This window comes from Myiozetetes cayanensis, unplaced genomic scaffold (assembly GCF_022539395.1).
Source record: "Myiozetetes cayanensis isolate MyiCay16 unplaced genomic scaffold, myiCay2020 scf6-25, whole genome shotgun sequence".
Classification (NCBI taxonomy): Eukaryota; Metazoa; Chordata; class Aves; order Passeriformes; family Tyrannidae; genus Myiozetetes; species Myiozetetes cayanensis.
In genome coordinates, this window is record NW_026087853.1 from 30,686,542 (window position 1) to 30,700,675 (window position 14,134).

The window sequence follows — 14,134 nt, forward strand, 5'->3', positions numbered from 1 at the left end:
AGTTTGAGCTTTTTTTGTTAATCTGTTAGAAAGAGCATAGCTATTTCTCTCCTACACTGTCTTCCCAAATTATCTTTAGAAACTCTTCAGAATTATATTGATCAAATGCTACTTTATTCCTTTGTTACTTAACCTCTGTATTACTCTTCTGAATATTACACCTCGAACACATTCATATTTCCTTAATCTTTTCCATTCTTTACTAGGGACACTTACCTACAATACCCCAGACATCTTATACACCCACCCAGAGTCCACAATAAATAGCCACCACTGCCACATGTGGACAGTGCACATTCACAGACAGTGATAACTGCTATCTACTCCCTACATTTGCTGTTCTCACAACAAGCAACAGCACATACCAATTCCTTGAGCAAGTTTCTATCTTGATTTCCTCTTCCCTTCCTAGAAACTGCTGTACAGTTGTGGTCAAGTGCAAGGACATTTCTGCTTATCTGTATCTATCCCAATTTCTCTTCTCATCAGGGGAAAAGACTAGCAAGACAAAACAAAAATATCCTGTGGGTTGAATAGACTATCTGCTGATATAATGAGTGGCACATATCTTTTTGTCATTTATATTTGAAATAGTAAGGTGTCTGTGTAGAAACGATTTCTCCTCTCCTCATCCCAACTTCAGCAGCAGTTGTTAAGGTCAAATTTTTACGGATGGAACTTGTAAGTCACAGGGTCAAAAAACCACATATAATTAAAAAACAAAGCAGTTCACGATCTCTACATTTTCAATTGTTTCACACAACAAAACTCTGTATTATAGAGGCTTGTATGCCTGTCAGTAAGTAAGGCAGTTTGGCTGGTATGGACTACTGATATCAACTTCCTCTAGGCAGACAAAAGTGAAAATGTGAAAGACTTACTTTAATTACACTTTAATGACTTAAATTGCTCTTGGAAAGACATACTTGCTTTTAAATTAATGGTTCAAAGTTATTGGTGGTATAACCAAACAGGAGCAATGGCACTACACCAGGAATTATCTTAGCACATTCTAAATAAAACACAATCTCAAAAATATTTCCTTTTTTAGCAAAAGTGCTCATTAAATGCACTTTATTTACACTTAAATCCAGAAAGGTACAGGAGAATCTCCTGACAGCTTAATTTATATATCACCATGATTGATAGGCTTGTACCTTACAACAGTTATATATAGTATAATAACCTTTAAAACAGTTGTTCCTATTTTACACATTTACCTAATTACAACCCCTAGACATCTGTCCCTCTTCTCTTCTTGTAAGTAATTACTTGACAAAGGAATACATCAACTGGTTTATTGTGGTAGAAATTTACTGGAATCTCTAAAACATGAAATGTACAGTAAAGAAAAACTGTATATAAAGAAAAATGGAATATATTTAGAACTATGGCAAATGAAAGCAGAACTGCATTTTTAAATTAGTGGTATTATTTTACAAAAGACAAAATATTAGTGCAGTTTTAACAATACTGATGCGAGTTTGTAGGTGTTTAGAATCAAAATGTCCTTACCCACAAGAAATAATACAGAACTCCATGAAGTTTACTAGAGAGACAGCTGGAATTCAATGACAGATTTTGAAACGTAATTCACAATGATATGAAGAAGGAGGAATCTTCTTTCAAAAACAAAAATAATAAAATAATAGCAAAGTGAATTAACAAGGTAAACATGTCTGTCAGTATATTGTATACAGTTCTGCTATCTGAGAAAATCCCATGAAGCATGCCAACATATTGTTCTATCTACCTAGGAATATTAATGATAAATTTCTGTACTGAGAAAAATGAGCAAGTTAGCAATATAAAAAGGGCAATATGAAATAAGAGTAGAATACAATCTCACAGACTATTCTTATTTAGTATTCTTAATACAGATTTTAGAAAAGTAAACAAAAGATAAGTTTCATAAATTTCCCTGAAAAATAAGATTTTCCTAATGCAGTGATATCATAAGATGTACTTCTTTCAGAGACAGAAAAGAATATTTTGTAATAACACTCAGGAACAGCTGCCAAAAACTGATCTGTTAGCTTATCTGTAGTGCTTGGTTTTCAACAGACATCATATTCACATGTCTGATCATAACGATAGTGAAAAAGTAAATATAACAATCTTGTCCACCAAATTATTTTGCTTCAAAGTTCTTGCTTATTCTATCTAGAAGACACAAATAATTGAAATGGATTAAAACTTTAAATGAAAAAGACTGTTTTCTCATCACTGTTTAACTGGAACAAAACCGCCACCTCTTAAAATATACTTTGTACTCTTTAAAGTTAGAACATGAATCAAGCACCAGGACTAAAAGTTGTACTTCATCTTTCTCACAAACCATTATTAATATTTCCACAAGCTATAGCCATATTCTGTACAAATCTTACACCTCACTGAATTGGAACAAGAGCTTCTACTAGGAGCTAAATTTCTTCCTTAGATTCACTGAGACAGGAGAAAAAAAAATAAAGCCCCACAGGCAAACAGCTTGGTCATTTTGTTTGCAACTACTGATTTAAACAGCAGACTATCTCCCTTTTCAAAGACCTAGAAATGTATCCATAAATCCTGATGCTCACTTTTCACTGCCCTCTCAGAAATACCTCCGTGGCCTGCTAGTACACGATTAGCCGCACGGTCCTTCAAATGAGTGCAAAGGGGCAAAATCTAATACACACTGCTCAAGTTTTGTATCGCAAATTTTAGAGACCCAGTTTGAAAACTTCTGACTCATGGAAAAATTAAACTTAATAACCATGTGATGTACATTACCAAGAGGGCTTGGTTAAGCCTGCCAAGTAAGTATTTATTTTGAAAACTGCGTATTTCAAGATGTTGCTCATTAGATACAGAATTTCCCAAACTACAGAACTACTAGCTAAAATTTCCTTCACTCATTTAGATTAGAACTCCAAACAGAGGGATATTTGAGGGGGTATGTTGTGATAATAGTATCACTACAAATTCAGCACTCATTCTGTACTAATTGCAAAACTCAGTAGAAAATCAACAGGTTGCATTAACTGTAGAAGTAATGCCTTGCCTTCCTTCACCAAGGCTGAGCCACGCTGTGAACAAAGAGTCTGTAGGAAGTTTGTCCAGCTGCTGTCTATAGATAAAGAGACTTCTGATTTTCTAAACTTGCCAAGCTAATGCATTTCCACCAACAGAAAATCAACCATATCTTTTTCTTTAATTCACTGGAAATCATTATATGAAAGTTACTGGTAGCTATGAAACTCAAGCAATTTATACAAAATTGTCACGTGGACCTGCACAAAACCTGGCAGTTTTATTACCTTCAAATTGACAGTAACTTTAAAAAGCCGATTGTTTTTCTTACAAACATCAGTCAAAAATATGAGTGCAAACAAAATAGGAGCCTCTGTCTTGACAGAAATAACAGGTTTCAATAAAACCTTACAAAGTATATTGTCACAAAGGTTATAGCATTTTCAGTAAGACTGCCAATTGTTCCTATGTATAGGCTGCATTTGGCAAAAGTTATAAGTTTTATATATGGCACACATATGGCTCCACATATGTGAATGCTGTATTACACTTAGTATCCTAGATCAGTTAAGGAAACCTTCTAGAGAAAGTTATTTGTTCTTACCAAATCTGCTGTTCCTAAGCAGAAGTGCCCTAGGCTGCATTAGACTGACTGTATCCTGAAACTGATTCAATTCTTATGTGTTAATGGCGAAGTGTTACAGACTAATCCAAGCTCAAAGGGATTGCAAAAGGTTACCTTGTCCAATCACCTACCCAAAAGAAGGTCAAAACTTAAATCAGACTGGGCAAGTTGGAGCTTTTTCCACTCAGGGCTTGAAAACCTCCAACAGTATACCTAATTCTTAGCATTTCATTTTGCTGTTTTATTCTAGCACTTCTAAAATTGCAAAGGCAGTCGTATTATCAGCTTTAACAATAACTTGTAAAGAACACACATGAGGAATTCTGTAACATCAAGGAATCAAAGTATATTGAGGGTAAATATTCACCTCAACAGTTAAATAAGAGACTTTTTAAAGGATATTGCTATTTTACTGGTCTTCATGAGTCAGTGAGTAAGACAGCCTCTCTCAATAAATGTATCTGTTATAAACTGAGACGTACTGAAAAGCTTTGTACTTCTGCAACCATATTAACGATGAAGTAAAAGCATGACTAATTATGTAAAAAGCTCACTCAAAGCAGCCACCTGCAGAATAAAGACAAAATTGAGTCTTGATCCTAACTCACAAAGGTTATTTCTTAAACTTGGAATAAAGGCTGCTCTAAAGAGCAAAGTTTAGAGAAGACTAGCTATATTGACAAGTCTAATGTTTATTTAATAACCCCTACATGCACACAGCTTTAGAACAAAGCCAACACAAATCCAGTGACTCTAACAAGGATCAAAACCAATATGTTGAAGAAGCTTCAGGAGAAGCAAGGAGAAATATGTGACAAAGTTTTTCAACAGATCCAATTTTTTGCACAGTGAAACAGAAAAAATAAACAAACAAGCCTCCTGAAACGTCTCAAAAGATTTCTGCTGTGCTATATCACAAATGAAAGGAGTCCTCCAAAACTTACATTTCAATAACAACATAACTATTCCTTACCTTAAGATTCAAAAATACTTGATAATATATAGTGACGAGTTAAAAGTTTAGGGTTTTTTAAATGTATCTATTTGGTAAAAAAGAAAGCACACAAGATTAAGACATTATTTTTCTATGGATTTCAAAACATGAAAATAGTTTAGTGATATTCACCCACACTGTTCTATTTTCAATTGGCACAGCATTAAAGAAGAAAAAATTCTGAAAGACACCAAACAGAACAGTATTCCTTGAAATAGTATACCTCAACTGCCAGAAACATAATAGTTTTCTTCCCTTTTCTACTCTTAACTTTCTGCCAGCTTAAGGTCCTTTATCGGTTCACAGCAGAATCAGACATGCAAAAACAATGGTTAGATAAGCTGAAAGCATGTCATGAAACATGGGAACTGAAGTAGGTATTTCCTTCATATCTGGCAACAGTTATCTGCTAGACTGGTTAAGTGTGCTGGTAAGCCATATCCTTGGCTTTAATCTCCTGCAATGTTAAGCTCGTTTTTCTAAAGTAAAATTTGTTTTCTCTTTCCATTAAAGACTTGCAGATTTGCCATTACTATTCTTGCTTCACATAAGTCTTTGTCAAACTCACATAGTTAAGGAAAAAAACGCTTTACTACAAATATTTATGTTTATTGACAAAATTTTTAGCATAAACATTTTAGCAGAACATTTGCAACTGCTTGTAGTCCCCTTTCTCAGTTTTGGTTTTAAGATAGTCACTAAGCCGTGTAAGGCATCATTGTAGACTTTCTATATACAAGTATTGATGTTTGGTTCGTGGTGGGAAATTCTATCTTGAATTTAAATTAAAACCTCCAACATCTGTCACTTTTTCAGAGTAACTATTATATATTGCATATTGCAAACAAATAAATATTGACATAATGAAAATTAAAGCTGCAAAACGAGGTGCTCTATCAATTTGAAACCCTGTAAAGATACTATACAAAGAAATTCTAGAGGACAGCATTTTGTTTGCTCCACCCTTTCACTATGTCTGCAACACTGTAAGTAGCATAAGCCCATAAGATTCTCATCCTTCATTACTAATATATTGCCATTTCATAAATATAATTTCACATGCTACCAAAAATCCTCTCTACTATCCTTCTATCAACAAATTGGCAGATCCAGACACTATGCATTTTTGAAATTAAGCTGCATTATTACATTTATGGCGTGGTACGATGAAGCAGTTAAGACTTGAGTTACAAACTGCCTTGTTTGACAATATTTTCAGAATAGAGGGTCAAAAAGGGGTAATTTTTAGGACCAATAGATAGTCATATAGTAAATCAATGAACAAGTTATATAAAAGATAGTAAGGATAAAAAGCAGACTGTCTGACAGGTAAACAAAATGCATAGCTGTAAAGCTAAAAGCAAAACCATATACCAAGAAAAAAACAGGCAGGGTATAGATATATTGAATGACACCGATTATAAAAAGAACTGAGTCATGCATAACAAAATAACCACAGTTACAGCAATTCTACCTCAAAAAGATACTATCCCTGATGCCCAGGGTTTTAAACATAATTTCTGAGGCCAATACTACAATTCATGTTTTTCTTTATACAACGGAAAACCAGAAAATATGCAGAGTACTAACTACCCACTTGACAAACAAATACCAAACCCTTTCTTTCTCCCTGTCTTTTCAGTTATGTGAGGAACATATGGGCTGATCCATTTTCATAGATGTCTGCAAACCAGTCAACATAGTGATGAGAGGAAAGGGGAAACGAGTAAAACAGTAATTCATCAAAGATATGCTTCCAAATTTAGGACACTGCAATCCCTGCTTCACAGTCAAGGCAGGATTTCCCTGACAGTATGCCCAAGTGGTTCAAAAAAAAGCAGCCACTTATACCCTCCATTATCAACTTCCTCACAAAAGTCAGCCCTCTTTCCTGGCACAAACTCAGCTAAGAAGGAACAAATCAGCTGGAATCCTCTCAGGCACCATGTAATGTGTTGTCCCGTTATGCAGCAAATTACTGCCAAACATCTGATTTGTGGTGGGTGTGCCTCCAAAGGTGAGAGTGTCAAATTCATATGCACTGTCATTTAAAATACAGCTCTATTATGGACAATGTGTCCCTATGATGCTCCTCCAAAAGAAAAGGCAGCAACACACAACACACCCCATTTTTAAGCTTTTTCAGTAGTACAGCTCAAAGATGGTATAAGTAGTAGTACAGTTTGCAGAGCAGCATGTTCCTCAACTGCTATACTACTGTGTGAGTATTAGTGATGAACATGTTTGTGGATTCTGTTTATATATAAAAATATCAATATAACAAAAAAAAAAAAAAAAAAGTGTAGAGACATCACATTGTCTTGACTCAGGTAAGCCAGAAGTAGAATTTTTTATTACCAAAGTGTGACACGCACTTGGTCTCGAAGTAGTACACTTTTGAAAGAAATATAAAACTTTCTCCAGCAGAAATAGTTCTGTTTGTCCTGAAATGACCTGAGAATCAATGGGGACTGGGCATAAGAGAGGAGATGGCCAAAACAAAGCATCTTAAAGGGACAGTGTAAATAAATACAATCCATGTTTTTCAGCTATTGCAGAACTACAGTATTTCATACAGAAAGTGGAAATAAGCTCAATTCCCTTCTCTGCACAAATGCATTTCAAGTTGCATCTCCCGCTTCCCATGAGAACACAGTGCCTGTACATATCCAGAAATGGGAGATCTAACCTGTTTTCTCAGCCAGACCTATTTCACTTTGTACTGCACTTGGACAATCCTAGTAGAAGAACTCAAGAAGCTAGTGGCCTGTGTGCCCTGTAGATGCCTAATCACCAGGTACACTAAAGAAAAAACGAAAAAACAAAAAAATAACACTTCACATCATTCTGTCTTTCATTTCTGCTCTCTTTGTGACAATATCATGTTTTTACGTAAAGTACAAAGGGACTGAAAAAAAGGAATTGAGGGAAATTCAGATAAAAATTATTTCAAGTTCAATGGCAGGTCACTTAGCTGAGAGGTGAAAAAAAACACCAAACTTGACTGCACTTTGTATTTGAAACTGGGAAGAAAACATCACAGTTTGAATTGGTTCGTTTTTTCTACATTCTCCAACTCTTTTGCCTCGTTACTCACTGCAGACTGAAACTTTTTTATCATGTACTCTCTGTATCCAAAAGAGGCTCTGTGTCCACTGCCTCCCTGTTTACAAAAAAGCATCAGTGCTAATGGCTCTGTAACATCATGCACAAGCTGCTTCTAATGTAAACTGGTAGATGCAAAGATGATTTTGCTACATATTTTGAGAAAGAGCTGAAAATAACACATTGCTTTATTATGACACTTTTTTTCTGCATCATAAATGGCATTTTCAGTGGCTAACAAAGGATACAATAAGGCAAGAAAGTAAACAATTATTGATAAACCCATCAATTTGTTTTGCTGTCTCACTGAAAATAATTACACTATTTGTCATTATACCTTCTCCTTGAGGGTTTCATGTAATTTAAATCAGACTTTTTTCCCCTTCCAATTACTCAACAGAAAATTAGCATTTGTAAAAGTCACTTAATTGCAATTCTTGGCAGCCATCTCAAACAAGCCAGTATAGGTGTTTGCAAATCCCTCGGTTTTTATGCTCCATTTTTTTCCAGACCACACCTAATGAAATACAGAGACAAAAAAACCCTTGATATTTAATATTTTGTGTATTGCACTTTCTGATTTGTCAACAATATTAATAAAATTAAACAGTAGTGCTAAACACTAAATCTATTCCATCATTACAATGACACACACCAGAGTAAGTTAAAAATTATTTCTATAAAAATATTAATGAAATGAGGTGACACATGTTTGTATGTTCACTATCTTTTCATATTGCCATAGTGACCTATTGATGAATTTGTAGTAAGCCTTCAGTGAGTTTTTAGCATTGCTTCTCATAAACAGCAACAATTTACTTCCTTATTGTTCACCTAGACATCAGAGCTCTGTCAGTACAGGTTCAAGTTTCTATTATAAGCCATTTTTTCAGCTTGAGGGAAAAAGGATAAAGCTAAAGTTTTGGGGTTTTTTTCTCCTTTAGACTAAGGAAGGAAGAGCCTCAACAAAGGTTCTTTCATGAAAAGAAAAAAATATCTCTGCCAAGAGTAATCCTCTTCACTAGTTTGCTCTACTGGTGACCTTTAGAAAGAGCTACCAAAGCTAAAGTGGAGCTTAATTAGCAGAAAGGGCAGCTGAGAGAGCAGGTAGCATGAAGAAAAAAGCTTTTAGTCTTATTGTACAGGATGAGAATTTTTGAAAGAGGGATGAAATCCTAAGACTGCTTCATAAATGTTGGATACTGGAACTCTGCGTTAGCTAAAGATAGAATTATCCAAGGGAGACATCCTATTCTGAAAACAATGTTTTGCCTAACTGGTACAATGCTCCAGTTAAAGGGAAAAGTATCTCATGAAGTACACAAGAAAAAGACTTATTCTTGAAGTTTCTACATAAAATTGTTACTGCTCCAATGATCACTAAGTATGGTTCTAGACGCTATTTTAATACCTTGAATAGCAAAATATATTTCTCCCGCCTTGATTTTTAAAATGTGTTATGGGCAGTTCAAACCAGATTAGTCGTCTGGTGTGACCTGGTGTGAACTATCATCCTCTACAATATGCAACTTGTAGATAAAGAGTATAACCAAAGTTTCCTCTCGGAAAAGCATCACTGCACTTGCAGAATACCAATCTCAAATAACAAAAGAAAAAGTCTAGATCCTGAGAAGTTCTCATGTTCAAACCTATTTACAGCTGAAGAAAAAACATGACTCATATCTACACATAACATCAGTAAAAAGCCTATCATTAAACAAGGCTTAAATAATTCTATATGAACAGAAAAAAACTTACCCTGTGCTCATGAAAACTCCACTTCTGTGTTTTGCATCTCCATGTTTATTCTGAGTATCAGCCTCAAGAGGATGTTGTTTTGCATTTAAACCATCCTTCATTAAATTGTTTTATAACTACACCAGAGTGGCATACTACCACAGATGTTTCCAAATATCCTGTCTTTGCATTCAAAAAACCATCAAAAAATGCCCTTTGTTATTTGTATATCAAATTTGAATGCAAATTACTGCAGACATTTTAGAGATCACCACTCAAACCCCAGACACCCCTTCCTCATTGACCTCCAACTTCTTTTTTGGAAGAGGGTGGAAGGAGAAATCCTCTGAAAGATATTTTTCTAAATAGCCTTAAAGAACGTGCTTCCCTAAATTTGACATGCAGCATGAGATAAGGTAGTGAAGAATAATTGTCCAAGGTCCTCAAGGCCCTAATGCCGTATTTAAAAACCCAAGATGTTAAAATGCAATCTTATTTTGCCATTGATGGAGAGTATAATTTTTAAAAGTAAGAGCTACTACACAATGATATTCTGACCCTGAAGTTAACACTACCGTGAGGAAGCTCTAAAAGTCACTTAGAACTTTCTGAAAGTGCAAACACACCCAAACTACCAACAAGGTAAAGGAATACTGGGCTGTACCTATCGGGATGCACAACAATCTCAGGATTTTATGTGCCTATCACACCTTTATGTGCTACAGTTTGCACTGGTTGCCAGCCTTAGGTACATACAGACCAGTAACTGCAGGAGAACTTCGTATCCATTTTGCAGTGGATGTTGAGCTACAGGCAGCACTCAACTGATCAACAGCTTCAACTGTGACTCCATCAGGAGTGAAACCAATCTGAGTTCCCAATATTACACTCAAGTGTAACTCACGAGGCAATTTTGCACCAAAAACCTTCCTTGACAGTAACTCAAACTAAGACAAAGACACACGCCAAAAATACTGAAGGAACTAATTTTCCTCATTAGCACAATTCATTTTTTTAATTTTACCTCTACAAGAACATTTTACTCTGAGACTTTTAACATCCTTGCTAACAATGAGGTTGAAGTGGAAGAAAAAGAAATACAGAGGATGGGATCATTTGAGCATCTGTTACAAGTTAACAGGAATATAATAGGCCAGTAAAGTCAGCAATGCAGCATAATGTGAATAATACAGCCTGAAACAGAACACTGGGGGGGGGGGAAAACCCTCAAACCCAAAAAAAAAATAAAAAAAAAAAAAAAGCTTAAGGCCTCACAACATGTCAGTGACAGACAGAGAATTTGCCTAGGAAGAGACTGTACAATCTGTAACTGTGGAATTATCCTGAGGGAAAAGAGAAGCAGGAATAGAAACAGGTGCTTGAGGCAAGTTTCTTATACACTCCAGAAGATTTATGAGTTTTACCAGCAGGATGTATTACTAAGTCTACCTGCAAAAGACTTAAAGTCATATTTACAAAAATAGAACAACCAACCAAACACATAAACCACCCCAAATCCCCTATATTTACATAAAAGCACTGAGGAATTGCATACATGAAAGAGAACAGTGAGAAATGGACCCTCCTCTATACCTTACCATAGAACAGTGAATCACACAGGCTTGAAATCCTCTGATTATGAAACTGTGTAAGAAGTAATCCTCCATACTTTTTCTAAGGCTCTCAATCACCACTGAATCAATAATCAGCAATTTTTTGTTTCTTTACAATACAGGGAAACCTGACAGCTACAAAGACTGTGCAGAACTATTAGACTGGCTGGGAGCTCTTAACAGGGCTCCTGAAACTACCCAGTTAGTTTTGTGAGGAAAAGAGCACAGCACTGCATGGAATACTTTTTAATAAAATTACATCACTTCTACAGATTTGTACATTCTTCAGCAGAAATACCTACTACCTACACTTTATAGACACAAACAAACCCCTGTTTTATGTTCTCTAGGACCAAACACTCATCCCAGTAGCACAACAAGATTTTTAACTCAGAATTAGAGTTCCCTTCCAACAAATAACTTTACTTCTGAGTTCTGCTTGGAATAAATACCCAGAAGTAAATTCTAATAATTCACATGTTTGACTTTCACACGTTGCGCTGTACATTTGAGAAACACTATGAGATGAGAAAAACATTCCCAGTCTGTGACATGCACGCATCTTTACTCTCCATCATGGAAATCCGGCCCTTGCCCTGCTCGGGGAAGTGCGGCTGGGTCATCCAACACGGGAGCTGCCAGCGGGTGGGCTGCCTGCACCACCTACTGGTCTCTTACAGCACTGGTTCATCACCCTGCATGGACGGATGGATGGGTGGATGGATGGATTCTTAAATGCGTAGTTTTAGTCCTGTCCAAAATTCTAAAATCTTCAGTTAAATATGATGGGAAGTTCTTCTCCAATATTCAAAATATTACCGTTTCATACTTCATCTGCGTGATATCCACTCCATTTTATTGGGTAATTAAGCCTAAAGAAGAGAAGAATTGAAAGATGTGTTTCACATGACTAACAAAATATGCAGCTGCTAAAGTTATTTCTTTAAGCTAGAAAATATTTGGGACAAGTTGTTTGAAAGTTACCAAATTACTGCTCCAGAGACTTGAGGGAAAAATGAGGAACACAAGCACTTAAGTAGGTGAGGATAGAAAAGTACAGCCATCCAAAATATAAAAAAACCTCAAGCTCTTTCCAAGGAAGTAACAAGGAGTCAGACATGAAGTTGCTATGCAGCAATGGTGCTGCATGTTCACCTGTGTAATGGAATGCTTTTGGCACAAGTATCTCAGGTTAAACTAGCAGGAAAGTTGGTAAAATACAATGAAGGAATAACCATAAATATCACTAAACCATTCTACACTAAACAATTAGGGATTATTACAAAACATTGCAGTTCCCAGAACTGTGAAAAACAGGTTCCTCTGTTGTCTAGAAACTGAAAAGAATAAATTAACTTTCACTGTATAAAAAGTACTACTCTTTTTCCATTGCACACACAGCCTTGAAAAAATAAAAGAAAAATAAATAGGACTGTGACAAGTGATTACACATCAGCTCTACTGAGTAGGCTCAGTAACCTTCACCATACATATTTTTCTGTACTGATCTCCATGTACTTCCTACACGATCCATTACACAAGCTATCTACCCTTTCAGTCACAATTTTTATTCTCAAGGCCTGAATTAAACCTCCTGCTTCTTAACAATGTTTTTTCTTCTTGTCCTGCCTAAAATGGACCTGTTTGCAGTAACCTTTCTATGTAATGGCACACTGCTATGCAGGCCTGTTCCAAGTGTCCTCTTTGCCAGATAGAGAAAAAGAAGAAAAAAAAGAAAAGAAAAACTAAACAAACAAACAAAACCCCAACCAAACAAAAACCAAACAAAAACCAGTTTTTTGAGTTTGTCCTCCTAGGCATATCTTCTAGACTTTATACTTTTCTTTATTCCTTCCCTCTGAACTTTCCCAGCTGCTCCAAATCTTGCAAAAATAGAACCATTCTTCAGTGTGATTGCATTGCTAATTGATACCTTCTCACCCATTAAACTGACAGTTCCCTTCTATAAAATTGCAGCTTAATCAGTCACACATCTCTACAGATTTTTCCTATGTAAATGTAATTGTATTATGTTTGACCTTGAATTACACCTTACTGCAGGCTGTTTCTCCCATTTGTTGAGACTGTGTTCTGTGCTCCACCCTCCTGCCAGTTTAGCACTGTCTGCAAATTTTAACACTGTATATTTTAATCCTTCATCAGAATTATTAATAGAAACACTGAACATGAGCAGATATAGAATGAAGCCTCGCAGAATTCTGTTTAACAAACACCAGTTTGACACTGAACCATCACAGCAGATAAACTCCTGAGAAGGGAAGCTCTTCACACCTCATTAGTAATTAAGTGCAGCTCGCAAATTGATGTACATTAATTTAAGTAAGTTTTTTTTTAGTTGTTTTTGTGAACATTCACTTAAAGTGTCAAAAGATTTATTGTCTTCAAGATCCAGAAATCTATTCTTCTATTTGCACAAGTTCTGTTACAGTGTTCCAAAGGAAATCAAACATATCTGCATTTGAAAAATGCAAGCTTTTTTTACTGTGCCTGTGAACCTCTTTTTGCAGTTGCTTAGAATGTAAAGACTTAGCTCATACTCATTAGGAAAAAATTGTCTAATGCTGACAGCATTAGATGTTCTCAGCATTAGATGTTCTCTTAGATCAGTTCTATATGTGCATGGCCCACAAGAATGAAGATATAATAAACACTAAATAAATCTGATATCTTGAAACTAACCATATCTAAGAAAAAGTGCACTAAAATCCATCTGTTAACCTCCATTCTTTAAAATATTTACTGCAATCAGTGCCCCAAATCAGAAAAGGAACATTGAAACAGACCTGCCAATTTCACCTGCACTGAAGAAGTGTCATCACATGCACACTCAGTAAATAACTGAATTGAAAGTTTAAAAAATACTTCGTAAATTGCAAACATAATAAACATAAAGGACAATGGAAAACCTCCCTAAACCACCCACAAAAGGACCATCAAAATAAGAGCCAGTATCATGTCCACAGTTTCAGAAAGTTGTTTCTGTTTTAGTATTTTGTATCTCATAGAGAGAGCAATTCTAATATTCTG

The 14,134-nt window shown here is 35.6% G+C and overlaps 2 protein-coding genes across 4 annotated transcripts in view; one reads left to right on the forward strand and one right to left on the reverse strand.

Moving 5' to 3' along the window:
• Nucleotides 1-11,935, reverse strand: part of AVEN (apoptosis and caspase activation inhibitor) — a 91,722-nt gene extending 79,787 nt beyond the window's left edge. Inside the window, exon 1 of the mRNA XM_050336561.1 lies at nt 11,906-11,935. Coding sequence (XP_050192518.1) covers nt 11,906-11,920 — 15 coding nt within the window. The 5' untranslated portion in view covers nt 11,921-11,935. The remainder of the gene's footprint in view (nt 1-11,905) is intronic.
• Nucleotides 1-14,134, forward strand: part of CHRM5 (cholinergic receptor muscarinic 5) — a 61,887-nt gene that overhangs the window by 34,443 nt on the left and 13,310 nt on the right. The window lies entirely within an intron of this gene.